The sequence below is a fragment of the Cynocephalus volans genome, chromosome 18 (genome assembly GCF_027409185.1).
Source record: "Cynocephalus volans isolate mCynVol1 chromosome 18, mCynVol1.pri, whole genome shotgun sequence".
Lineage (NCBI taxonomy): Eukaryota > Metazoa > Chordata > Mammalia > Dermoptera > Cynocephalidae > Cynocephalus > Cynocephalus volans.
Window position 1 is genome coordinate 12,339,774 of NC_084477.1, and position 16,703 is coordinate 12,356,476.

At 35.9% G+C, this 16,703-nt stretch overlaps 1 protein-coding gene across 1 annotated transcript in view; it reads right to left on the reverse strand.

The window, feature by feature from the left end:
- Positions 1–16,703, reverse strand: part of RYR2 (ryanodine receptor 2) — a 448,094-nt gene that overhangs the window by 84,004 nt on the left and 347,387 nt on the right. Inside the window, exons 69-74 of the mRNA XM_063082911.1 lie at positions 15,721–15,961; positions 15,253–15,340; positions 12,435–12,527; positions 6,135–6,305; positions 5,020–5,079; positions 1,103–1,237 (exon numbers count right to left, since the gene is read on the reverse strand). Coding sequence (XP_062938981.1) covers positions 1,103–1,237; positions 5,020–5,079; positions 6,135–6,305; positions 12,435–12,527; positions 15,253–15,340; positions 15,721–15,961 — 788 coding nt within the window. The remainder of the gene's footprint in view (positions 1–1,102; positions 1,238–5,019; positions 5,080–6,134; positions 6,306–12,434; positions 12,528–15,252; positions 15,341–15,720; positions 15,962–16,703) is intronic.

Sequence of the window (16,703 nt, forward strand, 5' to 3'; positions counted from 1 at the left end):
TATTAGCATTTGGAGGGCATTTGAGTAAGCGAGAAGGAAATTAAAAGGATATTGCATTAAATAATATCCTTATGCTATTTACCTGGCCAGGGTTGGGGTAGGAGTACAGATAATACAAAATAGGAATCAAAGCAAATGTTTATGATTGCTATGTTAATATGCTCAAATATGGCTAAATGAGACACAAAGTTAAAAAAAATCTTCAAAACATTTAGGTAGCAAAGGTCACATAGGGCAAATTATAACTTTACGTTCAGTATAAAATAACCTGTCAGGCAGGTAGTGTGAATAAAAATCCAATGACAATCACACTGTTGGGTTCACACTGAACTCCCTCAGTCTGGTGTTACTTTGCTGAATGGACTTCATGAGAAATAGAGAATATGTCTCTGTATTGCAAAGATTTTGCCTGAGTCAAAAGATCCCTTTAACAAAAATGTAACCCTCTGACTGATGATGTTTCAAGTATTACTGTTTTGGAAATTCTTGAGAAAAAGTAATGAATAAGCAAATCAAACACAGTGAGCTTAGTAATATGAAACAGGATACAATGGAAAAATTATGTAAAAACACTTTTCTCACATGGTTTTAATATCACTGCATTACTCTTCTCTAAATGTAACTTGTTCCTGATCTTGGAGAAAATTGGCTCAAAAATACCTCTAATATAAGAAAAGGCTAAGAAATTCACACACCTAAAAAAACACTTCAAATATTAAACCAGTATAATACAATATCTCAAACACATTGTTATGAGCAGTAATAAAAAATGATGTAAGCATAAAATATTTAAAATCAGGTGTAACTCCTAAATTTTTGTTAAGATAATTTAGAATTAAGTATGCAATCCTAATTGTCTGTATGATTTTAGAAATATTTTGAAAAAGACAATAAAACAAAAGCCTTTATCTCCCTCCAAAATACATTATTTATATATTGCTACACAAATTATAAACTTTGAAACTGTATTTATTAGATATTAATTGCTCCTGACATATATTCACATTTTTTCAGTCGCAGTTAGTACATTAACACACATCCTCTTTTTAAAATATTTTTATGTGGTTAAGGCAAATATGATTGAATCAACACAAAGTCTGACCTGTTCAAGATGAAAAAGCACATTTGCTATATCCAAAACTCTTTCTACTGTCTTCTCTGGGTCTGAGGTATCTTCGGTCCTATTTGGTAAATCTTTGTAAAGAGCCATTTGCCATCTAATAGCAGGATCCTCTAACTGCAGAAAAAAGAAATGTTTATAAAATACAAAATTACAGTGTCAAGAGGGGAAGAGTTGCTCTACAGTTACGTATTAAGCATACCACAGTGTTAAAACACTATGCGAACTTGCAGTTACATAAAATTAGTAAGTCTAGAGCTCTAATGCAGAGCATGGGGAGTTCACTTAATCATACTGCACTGCAAACTGGACATTAGCTAAGACAGTAGATTCCAGGTGCTCTTATCACACACAACAATAAGGTAACTATGTGAGGAGATGGATATACCAATTTGCTTGACTATAGTAATCATTTCATCGCATACAAGGGTACTTCAAAAGGATCGTGGAAAATAGAATTAAAAGATAATACAAATCTTTCCATAAACTTTTTGAAGACCTCTCATATATGCATATTACAGCATCATGTTGTACACCTTAAATATACACAATTAAAAAAATATGTAGAGAGCAAGACAAATAACGTCCCTATACTTATGAAATCTATTGTCTGGTGGGGAAGACAAATATTAAACAAATGCTTACAACTTTGATGAGGGCTACTTTAACTTTTGTTGATGGTTGTGAGCATTTCCCTAAACAAGTGAAGCTGGAACCAGGATAAGGTTGGAGATAGTCAGGGAAAGGAAATAGATCAGACAATCCTTTCTCTTTTTCTTCCCCATTCACTGTATAACTACTGAAAGATTTACATGTTTACTTTTTAGGCAATTATATAGGACCACATTTAATACAGGGACTCTACAACGAGCCTAGTCTCACTGAAATAAACACACTGAACAATACAGATCAGTGGAGGCCTATAAAATCAAACTCTTAACATAAGGAAGAGTACACATTTTACTTTTTAATACTGTCAAATTTCCTTAGTAAAAGACATAACTGAAGTCTTCATGTTTTTAGAAAGATTATTATAAATCATTAAAACTGACAAATATGAGCATCATAGGGGACAGAGCACATCACTTCAGATAAATAATAAAGAATAAGCACATCACTGAAAATGGACAATGCAATGTTTTCATCTTTCTCTTCCACTTTGGAATCCCCATTACAAGTGGGAGACTAAGTGTCATAACGCAGAAGTAAATGGACAACATCTACAGGACCACACCTCCTGGTCAGAGAAGGCATAGTTTGCAATGTCAAAAATAACTTTCATCTAGAGGCAAACACAGAGACACAGCTTTGTACATGAATGACTTATTAACATCATTTGTCTGTGGAGAAAATAAAAATACTTTCTTCCATATACTTTTTTTTCATCTGACGACTGTGCTTCGTACTTCTAGATTTTAATCTACATTTTTACTTCTATTTAATAAATAAATACATTTAATAAAGTATAATCTTTATTTTCTCTAACATAAAATGACTCCTCCAGCCTCAGGATGACCAGCTCTACAATTTCAAGACAATATATTTAAGAAGGAGCTAGAAAAAAAAAAGAATTCATTTTTTTGGAAGTGTGTATATTTCCATAATATGCATGCCTAACTTCTAGCATAAGAAAATATCGAATAAAATGTCAAAATGAGCATATATTCATTACCTCTTTATTTTCAGGTCTCATTCATTCAGAGGTAAAATACTGACGATAAATGTTTCCTTTTCTGCTCTCCTCTGTCTTGCTCTCTCCTCAATACATAATCTAAATTGTCCAAAGAATCCTACAAGTGACCTCGAGGATATAAAGGAAGAATTTCTTTCTGCTTATCCAAGTCATAACCACCTGTATCTGACCATTTCCTGAGATTGGCCTAGATCCCTTCTTAAGAGGTAGTGAACATTTCCCATTTCTACATCAGTAGTGGTTATTCTAGACCAATGGTTCTCCAAGTGTAATCTGGGGTCTCTTGAGGATCCCCAAGACCCTTTTGGGGGTACATGATCCCCTCAAACACTCACGTATGTAGAAACATCTAGTGTCCATTCCTAAAGGGGGAAAACACTTGCAGTGTAAGCTCTCCCCTGGAGGTTCAACTGGAAGCTTTATGAACATTTTTTTTAAATGTTCAAAATCGTTTTGCTATCTGAAAAGAGATCATACTCTAAAAGGAATTAGTCGCCTACTCTGGAAGAGTTATTACTAAATGCATGACTGAGTACATATCAAAGTTCACATAAAATTTGCTATAAATAAATATTTGTGCATTGTGAATATTGTAAAGGAATGTCTTGTCATTATCATATTATACTCCAAAGTGCTAAAAGAAAAAGAATATGGTTTGGATCTTTGGAAAGAGACATTTTAATACCCAGAAAGGCATACGTTATATAGCTATTACTACTTACTGACATTTAGACATTTACTTAATTAAAAAAAGTTTCCTCAGAAGGGACACCAGAACAGAAGCAAATAGGCTGAGTTAAAGTAATAGTTAGACTTCTTAAATTACTAACAGTTTCTGTGAACAAATGAATAATTTGTTCACTGGTATGAAAAAATGTCCAAATAATACTAAATGATCACTGGACTGCAAAACTATTTCTAACAATTCTTTCACCCACTATTAAAAAGTAGGTGTTATACTGGCTTCCATCCATGTTTTTCTTCTAAAGGTATATTCCGGTCCTTGGGTAAACTCATTTATTCCTATTGCAGCAGTTCACCGTTTCCACCATATACTAATAAGTCTAAAATGTACATATTTAATATCTGACCACTCAATTCAGTTTCTTATGGACACCTATCTCCAAGTCCCAAAGACCCTCAGCTACACAAAGAACATAAGCAATCTTTATTTCAACTGGTGACATTTTTTTTTTTTCAAGGTTTGACAATCTCTGGTGATCTACTTTAAAAATACACCACTTATCATTTTTAGAGCTTTTAATACCAAAGGATTTTCAAGTAGGATAATGAATGATTAAAATAATATATTTTCTTTGTGTGTGTGTGTGTGTGTGTGTGTGTGTGTGTGTGAATTTATTTATTTATTTTTAGCTCCCACCAATAAGTGAGAACATGTGGTATTTCTCTTTCTGGGCCTGACTTGTTTCACTTAATATAATTCTCTCAAGGTCCATCCATGTTGTTGCAAATGGCAGTATTTCATTCGTTTTTATAGCTGAGTAGTATTCCACTGTGTATTACCATATTTTCCGTATCCACTCATCTGATGATGGACATTTGGGCTGGTTCCAACTCTTGGCTATCGTAAAGAGTGCTGCGATGAACATTGGGGAACAGGTATACCATCGACTTGATGATTTCCATTCCTCTGGGTATATTCCCAACAGTGGGATAGCTGGGTCGTATGGTAGATCTATCTGCAATTGTTTGAGGAACCTCCATACCATTTTCCATAGAGGCTGCACCATTTTGCAGTCCCACCAACAATGTATGAGAGTTCCTTTTTCTCCGCAACCTCGCCAGCATTTATCGTTCAGGGTCTTTTGGATTTTAGCCAAAAAAAACCGGGGGTGGGGGGGGGAAGAATACATAACAACTACAATTCCTTGAAGTTGATACGACAAGCAAACAGAAAGGACATTGTTGGGTGGGAGGGAGCAGAGGGAGGAGGGAGGGAGGTTTCGGTAAGGGGCAACAATAATCAACCACAATGTATATCGACAAAATAAAATTAAAAATAAATAAATAAATAAAGTTTATCCTATGTATTGATAAAAGAAAATTTAAAAAAAATAAATAAAATAATATAATATATTTTCACTACCTTAATTGGTAAAGTAACTTTATTTGTAGTATTATCCTAAAGAGAGATTGATGAATTTAAAGATATATTAAATCTGCTTTAGAATAAAATTTGGCTTACCTTGCCTTGTAAATGAATATTACTGCGGATTATATCTCGTACTTCATCCTCAGTGTCTTTCTGTCAAGAAATAAATGTTACTTAAAATGACTCACAATGCATCAACTGTCACAAGTCACTAGAAACAATGCAAACCTCTTTCAAAATGGTGTATGTCTGACAAACATCTTTATCAGAACACATGCCACAAATTCTGGGTGTTCTCCTTCAGTTAATTTCTGAATATTGCTGTAGCCTGAAACCAGACTGCAAACCTACTTTAACTGCACAGTAAGTGCATTAAGACTCAATGGAACTAAGTTTCCAATCCATGATAGGAAGAGGGCCAAAAGCATGTTCCCTTGGGCTCAAACAGAAGTTTATCTCCAGCACTGTCTCAAATCTCCTCGAAATCATTTGTAGCACTTAGTAACTTCCTCTATAATCTAGGAATAGCAGGGAGCACACATCTGAGAATCAAACGCTAGACAACTGCCACCACCTCCCCTCAATTCACTCATTTCAGGGTGTTAATCTCTGGATACACAGAGAGGTGTTTCTCTGTGGGACTGGAAGTAGGGAAAACATATCTTCCAATTGCCATAAATATAAATAGTAATTCCAACATATATTTTTGAGAGATTGCTTTCTCATCTGCATAGGTATGAAGAGGAAAAAGAGGGGACATAAAGAAATATTGAGAACTTACATCTTGATGCTTGCAAAGGAAAAGAACTGTTGATTTAAAAGTCAACATCTATCTAACCAAAACTGGCACCAAATATTACACTTCCAGTATTGAAAAATAACCCTTCATAAATGTGAATACACTTATCATAAATTTTTATAGGAGTCCATATGAAATCCATTTTTTTTCACTACCAGAGATTTGTTTGTGTCTTCTCTGTTTGGTTCCTAAATATGCCCCAGAAGTCATTAACATAACTTAGAAATAAGAAATGGTCTCCCCCCAAAAAGGCAGTCTTTGTATTTGAGGGCTGGGGCCTGTCAGAAAAACTGCTTAATAAAACATTTAAGGCAGATAAAATATTGACATAGAACAGTGAGACAAAGGAGACTAACACTCCAGTCTGGAGGTCGAGGATCCTTACCACTGGGATGTAAAGGAGACTTACCAGACTCAATCGATTTTTGGCCAGAGCAATGAGCTCCTGGTCCCCAGGGGCACAGATGTTCAAACCAATGGGCAGCAGCCGCCTCAGAGCCGCCACGATGAGAGAGGTCTGCATGGAATACCGGTCTCCTTTGCGCCTTATCTTCTTCCTTTCCTGATCAGAAACAGCTGCCTGTGGAGCAGAGAGAAGCGCTGGGGTCTGTGCCTGCTTCTCTCACATTCAGAATCTTCATTAACTTAACTGTCACTACGTCTCTCCTGTTTTTGCCTGCTCCCTGTTTTTGAAAAATCCTACTGTTCTGAGTTCTGAGAATAATTTTTCGCTTTCCTTCTTAGCATCTTTTGCTAATTTTAAGTCCTACTCAGATTCCCAGGTCATCATAATTCACTGGTATGCATTTCCACATAATTTTTAGAGGAAAAATGCTCAGTGTAATTTTAGGGAAGCAAATGAATATATAAAAAATCCTGTGGTAATTTCAGATACTGTATATTTTCTAATTTTCAATGCTTAAGCAAAAAATATTTATGAACAAAGCATTATTTTTGTTTTGACAAATACTTGCTTTGCAATACATATACATACGTAGATATTGGGTGTGTCTGTGTGTATATACATGGTATATATAAAACTTTGTATTAAAAACTTTATATGTAAAACTTTTGTATTATTGCAAAACACATTTTCCTTTTATATAGTCTGCAAACTACAAACTTGTTTCTCTAGAGCCTCAATCCCTCTCTAGCAGAAACAGAAGCAATTATACTTATCAGTGTTTCATAAATATTCAGGATTATCTGTAAGACCATCTTAGACCTGAATAGTGCCAGGCCACTTCAGTGCTCTCTTGTGATTTCTCTGAGGCTTATGCTGGTGCCACAGGACCACCTCAGATGATGGAGTCTAATTTTCTCTGAGTATTTCTATTAAGAGAGTATGTTTTAATATTAAAATTAAAATAATTGTCCTATATCCACTTCTTTGAACATGTTGAATTTTTTTTTTGTGGCAGTAATTCAAATTTGGAACATAGTTCCATGATAGTGACATATTGTAATAGACTTGGCTATTATGAAAAAACAAAAGATAATTTAATATACAAATTATTTGCTTTACTCACATGATGTGGAAAGAAGTTTTCAGCATAGTGAAAGTATGGAAACAACTGAGCCATCATATAGTAATGGTAGATGCTATATTATATTAATAATATAACATGCATTGTATAATATATTATAATATGATATATAATTGCACATGTATTATATATTGACATGTTATATCAAACCTATAATTTTTTGAATTATAGCAATAAGAGTCATATTTACATTCCAGTGGGATGTACTTATTGCATGGATCCCATTTTTATATGTACCAACACGTAAGAGATTATTCTTAATAGTTTATAAGAAAAAATATAATATTTATTTGTACTATTAAATTGATTAACACATAAAAATAATGAATCAGTGGTTTAAATGAGCTCTTTGATTTTAAGTTGTATAGCTCTTTTGATTTTATGTTGTATAAGTAAAAGGAACTTATATCTGGTTTGACATTCATAAATATTTAAGTGACTTTATATTAAAAACAATTTAATTCAACATTAAAGGCAACTATAAATTGCTCAATTTTGAGAAACACTAGCCAAACGAATTCCTAATAATGCTCAAACAATAATCTTGCTTTCTATCCCACAGAAAATCTGTAACTAGAAAGAGAAGTTAGTAAACCTGTGAACACTTATCGGTGGTATTACTGTTAGTACAAAGAAGAAATTAAATCTACAAGCAACCAAATATCCTTGTGTACATATATTGGTTGGTTTTGTTTGTTTATTTGTTTGTGCAGTGCCTGTTTCCTCCCCAGACTATGGAGGTCCATTCGGGCAGTGGCCAATCCTATTGTGTCCCTCTGTACTTTCAAAACCAAGCACTGTGCCATGCCCACGGAACTGCTGAATAATTTAAGCAGAACCACTAAAGCTACTGAATTTGCAAAATATTTAATCTTCAATATATTCCCTAACATTTAGATCATATATGAATGAATATGTAATAACATGGCCAATATCTGGGCACATTTAAGGAGCAAAGTGGGTAAACTGAGCCTTCTCCTAAATCAATCAATCTCTGTCTCTCTCTCTCTCTCTCTCACACACACAAACACAAATATCACTCTAAAAATTTCATCTAAAATACTCTTAAATGTAATAGAGGACCAGGAAAAAGGCAGGAAAGCATGAAGCCGACTCTTCTTAAGACTGTCAAGTTTGCTGAATAATTAAATGAAATGGGACGCCAGCTGCCTCCTCCAACCTCTCCTTAGGACCCAGCTAGGAACAATTCATTTTTCAATACTAAATTCAAAGCCTCACTTCCCAATGAAATCTTCTTTGACTCTCCTATCAATGTCTGCCTCTAAAAATGTCTCTAAGTACTTATTATTCATATGATTGTTAGATATTCAACTGCATTTTAACTTTATCATTTTATTACTACAATAATATTGGTTAAAATGTGTTGGGTGCTCACAATCCGTGAGACACTGTACACACATTATTTTGATCTTTATCACCATCCACTGAGGAGAGTGACACGGCAAACGCTGTGCTGATGTGAATGGGTTTGGGATTAGTGATGGTATCACAGTTATGAAGAGGCAGAGATGGCACTCTAGGCTTATCTGCCTCTCAAAGCCAAACTTCTTCCTACACCCTGAGCAGGAAACAAACACATTTTTAACTCGTTGTACTTATCTCCTAGCCTTTCAATGAGAATTTACAAATAATTTTCTAATATTCCTAGACTGAAATAGCCTACAAAAAATACAAAGGGTATTTTTTTTTTTTATATTTCAGATATACTAATTACAAAAGTGAACCAAGCTTTAAATGCACAAGGCTAGTCACATTTCAACAGGAAATAAAATCTTTAAAAATAGGATACAATTCTATAACACAACAGGCAAGATCCACTATTTTTTCCTCACTTCAACAAATTAACAGAAAATCTGTAATAAATGTTATCTGTATAAGTTTTAAAAACAAGTTATGAAATTAAAAACGTCAGCAATGCTAGCCATACAATGAGGTGACATTATATAATTTATGCCACTGCAACAGTGAGTCAGTAAAAGCAAAGTAAAATAAGACACATAAAAAAGCCTAGATTAATGACCAAATTCCACGTTTTAAAAGTCAAAATTTAATTTAACTTATCCGTATTCAGGAGCTACTAGGCTCTAAGTACTGCACTGAGCTTTAGAGTTACCAAGTAAACAAAATATGTTCCCTGCCCTCAAAGAATGGAGAGTGTAACAGAAGTCACAGTCGGGCTGCAGGATGAGGGACCAAGTGCCTTGCTAGGTAGAAGGGAGCAGAGAAAGAAGCTGCGCTGAAGGGAAAGCACTGGTGTGCTACCTACAGGTCCATCCCATGTGCACTGACAAACAGAATCCAAGTACCAACGCCACGTGCTGCACTCACCACCATTATGACCCATGTCCCTACAAAAGGCACAGCAGGTGTCCATGCCAAAACGTGGTCACTCTCCCTCTAAGAGCATTATGGCCAATTTTATGTGCACTGGCCTCTATCTGCCTCAGGAGTTACATACATTTTGCTTTAAGTCAAAATGAGGTCCCTACCCTGGATTGCCATATTCTAAACTAGTCTGCTGGTCTCACTCGATTTTATATTCCCTTCTAATCTGGGGACTGGTGCCTCATACAAATAGTGATTATCCCCTGCTTGGGTGATTGGCTGAAGACTGATATGGGGCCATGTGTCCTCTGGCTTGTGTGTCTACGTGCATTTGGTCTAAATCTCCCCCATTCAAAAGGAATTCCTTTTTCCTTCAGGACTCTGAGAGGTGGGTGTATCTGCTGTTTTGCTGCCTCAGGCAGATGATGTGAGGTCTCACTACAGGAATCCGTGAGGTTTTCTGCATCTCTTGGCTGTCAGCATTGCAGGAGAAGCAGCTCTCTGCCCATTCGGCCTCAGATGAGATACCAATGGCAATCTGGCTACCTGCTCTTGAAACCAGGCCTGAACAGCACAGCTTTTGGGATAGACATTACTCATTCCCTGACTACATCCCCCTTTCAGGTCCTTCAGGCCACCTGTGGTTCAGCAGAGCCCCTCAGTAATACTGATACACTTGTAGTTACTATGCTTCTATGGCCAACAAGTCTGTCCAAAGGCTGAAACACATGGACATCAAGATTCCTTTACCAAAGCAATATAAAATATTAGAGTATTGACTCCGTTGTTTGAACTAGAAACATTATTTCTAGGAAAAAAGTTTATGACACGTGTGTAATACAAAACTGCAAACACATGTTCAGGCAAAAGCAAAAAAAAATTTTAAACAAGGAAGATAAGCATACTTAGAAATTTCTAAATTTTTCAATTTTCTTACTATTATCTTATGTCTTGTCTCAGAGTGCTGGTAGTCATATGTTTAGGGAAAACTTTAAATTTTTTACTTTGAGAAATCTGGGGGTTGGGTTGAATGTTAAAATGGAGACTATCCTACGCATTACTTTCAATTCTTTTTTATGTGCGGTAGGAGTAAATGTTACCATTAGGCCATGTTTACAGATGCCTCGGTCTAGTTCATAGGCTGTGCAGTGCTTTGAGAGAATACTTTGAGAATCACTGGACTCAAATGATGGAAGAGAGGGAAAAGGATGTCCGTACAGGGATATGCAGACCTCTGCTCTAAAGACCTCTGATGCATCTTGCATTTGAGGATACACTGGAATCACTGTCATTCTCCCAAAGGAAGTGTGGACCCTCTTCCTTCCTTCCTCTGTGCCTTTCTCAACACTGGCCTAAACTGACAACAAGCTGCCTAAGCAGAAAAATTTACTGACAGTTTTCAGTTCACAACACCTGTGAACTCTGTCCTCTTATTATAGCACCTCCTCAATCTTCAGGTTTACTGTCAGCCCAGAGAGGAGAAAAGTCATCTGTGTGTATGCTGCAAGAGCATTCACAAGGAGCAAGAGCAGTCCAACGCACGTTCTACGTAAGGCGAGGCTTCCACTGACATTAGCTTCTAGCTCATGTGTTACAGTGCAAATGTGTGGCATTTAAAACTCTAAAAAAGACCAGGCCTATCAAGTGATGCTATACTACCGCCCTGGTGACAGCCAGCAAAGCAGGTCTGAGGAAACAGTGGCTGTAGAGTTGAACGGAGGGGGTCACCTCCCACAGCAGCTCTCGTCCCACAATTTGAGTGGGAAGAGGCTGATTTCCTTGGCCAGAGTACCACTCTAGTTTGCATCTTTGGCCATTTGGCAGCAAACTATGTGTGCTACCACATGTAACACATTTATTTTTCTTATTTAGTGGTAATGCAAAAGATAAAGGCATGAATTTCACAGTCTTTTGAGAGAAAGTTCCTCTTTCCCAACATGAGTGGTAGAGAAAACAAAAATCTGTGTGAGGACCTGGAATTTATCCAGGTGGTTTTAAACAATGCAGCTTATTATTTTGACTTCCATATACCTGGCACACAAAGTACAAAAATACTCTTTAAGACATATCAGCTAGTAATATATACAGCATGCTGACTGGCAATTTTATAAATGTGGGGTGTGTGTGTGTGTTAAGCATGACTTTATTCTGATGTTTTGACAACTTGGCACTTGGCTGATCCTGTAGAGACTGCCCCTCCCAGCACTAGGCAACTCCTAGAGAAGTAAATGACTCACCCAGAGCCTGCTCTTCATATACAAATTAACAATCCAGAGCCCACACCCCCTACTTTCCTGGTCAAGCTCTCACATCATGGACTACTATCTACCAGCCCTAATCATCCCAGGGACAGGTACCAGACAACTAAGGACAACCCCTAAGCCCCAGAGCCCATGAAAATTATTCATACTAGCCAACCACAGACCTGTACCCTGCCTTGCTCCTTCCTTCCCACAAAATCTACAGGAGAGGCTCTTGCCCACACTTCCTCCTCACTCCCTCTGCCTCCGCACCAGCCCTGGGGCTTCTCCGAGTGGCCCTGCGTGGCGTGCTGTGCCTCCTGTTTCTAGGGATCTGTGAATAAAAACTCCTTCCTTCGTGACAGTCATTTCCACGTCTGCGTGTCTCACCACCCCTGCTTAAAACAAATCCTGGGTACCCTCAGAACAGTATGTGTTTTTAAATCAGTAAATACTACTACCTAACTTATCAGATTCCAGTTATAAATCTTCAAAAAAAAGAAATCTAAAAAAATTCAATCCATGAAAGTCGTATTCAGACACTTTCGAGAACAGTGAAACAGTGTATAGGAATACCTTTGACATCTTTGACTTGGTATCAGTAATAAGGAAGGACATATTGTTGATTTCATTCTGTACAACGAAGTTCTGTTCTTCTCTTTTGAAATTCTGAGAAGTTGCAAAGGAAATTCAGTTAAAACCACTTAGATAAGAAACCCATAAATTAGAGGTTACACAGGACCCAAAAATTTCTACTAGGTAAGTATTAATATACATAAGACTTATCAAGGAAGGGAACACATATTTGTTGGGCATCTAATGAGGGCACTTGGTTAGGAGCAACAATTCTGGGAACTAGATGCGAATATATATGTTTAAAGATGGGAAAACAATGCTCAGAATATTTAAGTCTTAAAGTCACACACCTACCAAATAGTGAAATGAGTATTCAAACCCTAATTAATAGTGCTTCCTGAGATAAATATTTATCTGATATAGACTTTCTAAGGACGTATGCAACTATGATGTAATTTTCTATTCTGTTAGATATTTTGCCTACCTTTTAAAATATCGCAACATTATTTTATTTATGTTTAGTTTGGGAACATAAAAAGACAAGGCAAAGTCAGTTCATCTTTCAATATTTGGGGAAGAATATAACACATATTACAGATTTATGTTTTAAATATGCCCCCTGAGATTCAAAAGGACACATTTAGATTTTTTTCTTATTCTTGAAAGCATCCTTAGACACTCATCTAAAAACCTAATGATTATGGTAAACACCCCCTTATCAGAGAGGAGTGTGTTCCAAGACCTCCAGTGGATGCCTGAAACCATGGATAGTACCAAAGCCTACATATACACTATGATTTTTTGTATATATACATATCTATGATAAAGTTTAACTTATAAGTTAGGCACAGTAAGAGATTAACAAAAATAACTAATAATAAAAGAGAATAATTTTAACAATATACCACAATAAAACTTATGTGAATGTGGTCTCTCCCTCTCTCAAAATAGTATAATACTTTCAGAGTGCAGTTGACTGTAACCAAAACCACAGAACGTGAAACTATGGGTAAAGGAGGATCACTGCATTCTTGTTTCAAACTTTTGTCCTGCATATAAATTTTTAAAAGCCTCTTTGATATTTTAGGTATTGATGAAGTTGAAGACTCTTAGTTCTTCAAGGAAAAATATTCAATTTTTAGGTTTCTTAAGTGATTTAGTCCTGGCCTCTTCTTATTTGCCCATTAGACATCTAGGCAGAGTAACCCAACAGAGAAAATAATAGGTAAAACCCCCAAAATCCATTTTTGTTCTTTGGCCGCTCGAGATGAATTGATTTCTTCTGGGTTTTAAATTTTCCTTCAGAATACCCTGCTTGATCTAATGTCTCCCGCTAATATGAGTTATGTGGGATAAGGAATCATTTGCTCTTACCTAGAGAAACATACAGAATCTCAAATAATTTCCTATGACATCACAGACAACGAAGGTCAATGTGAAGATCTAAATTTACAGGTTTAAAAAGCAATTATTTCATACAGTTGTCCTTCTGTATCTGCAGATTTAACCAACTGCAGACCAAAAATATTTTTTAAAAAGCAATAAAAATAACAAAAAAATACAAATAAAAAATATAGTATAACAATTATTTACATAGCATTTATACTGTGTTAGGTATTATAAGTAATCTAGAGATGACAAAGTATTCAGAAGGATGTGCACAGATTACATGCAAATGCTATGTTACTTTATATCAGGAACCTGAGTATCCGTGGATTTTGGTATCCACGGCAGTCCTGGAACCTTCCACCATATATACCGAAGGACGACTGTATATCCTTTCTGTGTGATTATATGTTTTTACATAGAGTTTGGTATTAAGTTTGACAGACTCAGACAAAAAGTAATTTGATTTATACAACAATCTGATGAAATAAACTAGGAAGATACCTCAGATGGTGAAACTGAGGTTGAGGTTTTTATTTTTACTTTCTCAGAGTCTCCCATTTACAAAGTGGTATAGAGTCAAAATTGACATAAAAATTATAAGTTTTTAAAAATAATTTGGGATAATAATAAATGTTCACCTACCCGTATTCTGCTAGTTATGGGAAATAAATGATGGAATGCTATAACTGCTATAATGCTATATATGCTATATATATATATGCTATAATTATATATAAATGCTATAATTCTTATAATTAAAATATTTTCAAGATTTATAAATACATAGCTCTACTTGCAACATATAAAACAGTGAAAATTCACTAAACACATACTTTAGAAATTTTATCAATAGGATTCCTAGCAGAAGCTTTATTTTAAGAGCAAACCAATTCTAAAACGTCAGCCAAACTAAATTCCTATAGAAATGAAAGTGTGTGAAGATAAAACAAATTTAAGGAAGTAGTACTTTTATAAGTAAAATGAGTATGTCCTATTATTGGAAAACACTAGCCGGTCTCAGCATTTCTCACTCTGAGGCATGAGTGCTCCTGGGGTTAGGTAGCAAAATCCCAAGAGATAGGGAAAGCGAGAGAGTAAAAATGGTACAGCTCTATGTAGTGGCAATATTCATCTAAGATTTAGGGGCAAACTTAAAAGTGTTTATGGAGTACGATTAAAAATCCCTGTGATTCTTTTTAAAGTCAAATGATAAAACTCAAAGGAAGTTTTATATTCCCTCAGATTCCCCAGAGGAACCTATTCTCTCTCCTATTCTCTCTCCTCAATGGTTAAGCCAAACGTAATACACAAGTTTGAGAAACCCCACCATAGGTAGTCACCGAGGGGAACTAGGAAATTGGTTAACATTTAAAAAGCCCTTATCATAAACCAAACAGTAGGCACCACTTGTTAGTATCTTCATCCTTACGTGGGATTTTGACCAGAAGATGAACACTTCAGCCACCATGCGGAAGAGTTCCTCGGCTTCTGGGTTTGGCTCCTTCAGCCACTTTGCCCTGGATCACACAATAAGTAAAGTGGCTTCTCAGTCACTCCTCAAAGCTAGTTAAAAATAATCACCCTCCCAAAGGTAACACTAGCTTTGCTGACCACATAGCTCTTCGTGGTTTCAGCATATAGCGGTAACATTAAAACAAAACTTAAACCATAACTGTCAAACTGCTAACTTTTAACATGCCAAAGGCAGTGTGCTTCAGAATGTGATTTCTAATTTTAAGATACTTGGTGAAAATTGACTATAAACATTTAATTTATGTTATAATCATGAAAAAGCTCATGGCCAAGTAGTTAGTGAATGAAGCAATTCAACAGGGACATGCGAGCCAAGAAAGGTTATGGATGAATTAGGAAAATTAATGACTTTTGAACCTTGTACCTGTTATAGTCCACAAATCTAATCAAGAGCGGGTAGAAGGCATAGAGGTCTCTGGCCAGCGTGGTGAACTCATCGAGGATGAGAAGTTCAGCCTCAGACATATCCCCCCTGGCCTCGGCTTTCATGTGGTCTTCCTCAGACACCACCATGGCTGCCTTTTTCTTGAGTTTCTCCATTAAGGGCAGGAAATGAGTTTTCAAGAGCTGAGGTTTCACTTTATTTATAATAGGCTGAGAAAACACTGTGTGAAAACAGACATTAGCGTTTCGTGCTCTGTATAAACACTCGCTAGAATGAGGATGTGCTGTAGTTACAAGTGTAGCACATTCAAGCTTCCCTCTCCCCCAGCACATAACTTCCCAAGGGCAGAGCCCAAGTCTCAGCCACTTTTCTAGTCCAAAACCAAACTGCATAGTTGCTGTTCAAAAGTGGTCACTGAACTGAATTCAATCTGCTTCTCAGTTTTTAAAAAATATTGATAGCTAATTTAGAATAGAACAAAAAAAGACTTTTATTCACTTTGGAAATCAATTATTTTTACACGAAGAAGTCAAGTCGCCAAATGGAAAAGGCTCCCCTAGCCCTTTCTTTAGAAGAGGGACACTCTCTGCTGCATAATTATATGAGACCACAGAGAACTATCTCACTGTAACGATCCCCATCCTTGGCCCAATGGAAAGACTTGATTACAGAGAATGCTACTCTTTTATTTAATAAGAGTTGTAGTTGTTAATAATAGTTTTAAACTTGACTAGGCTATTTTTTAAAGGAATTATTCCTCTAAAGGTAACATAGATAAATTAGGGAAATGTATAAAAAAAAAAAAAGTTAAAATCAACAATAATCACCTACCCAAATTAGTAAGGCATTAATTAGTGTATTGCTTTGAAGTTTTCATCAATAGATAAATTTATAAATGTATATATTATATATGTATCATTCTGAACTCAGTGTTTAAAAAACTCTTCTTTTCACCCATGATG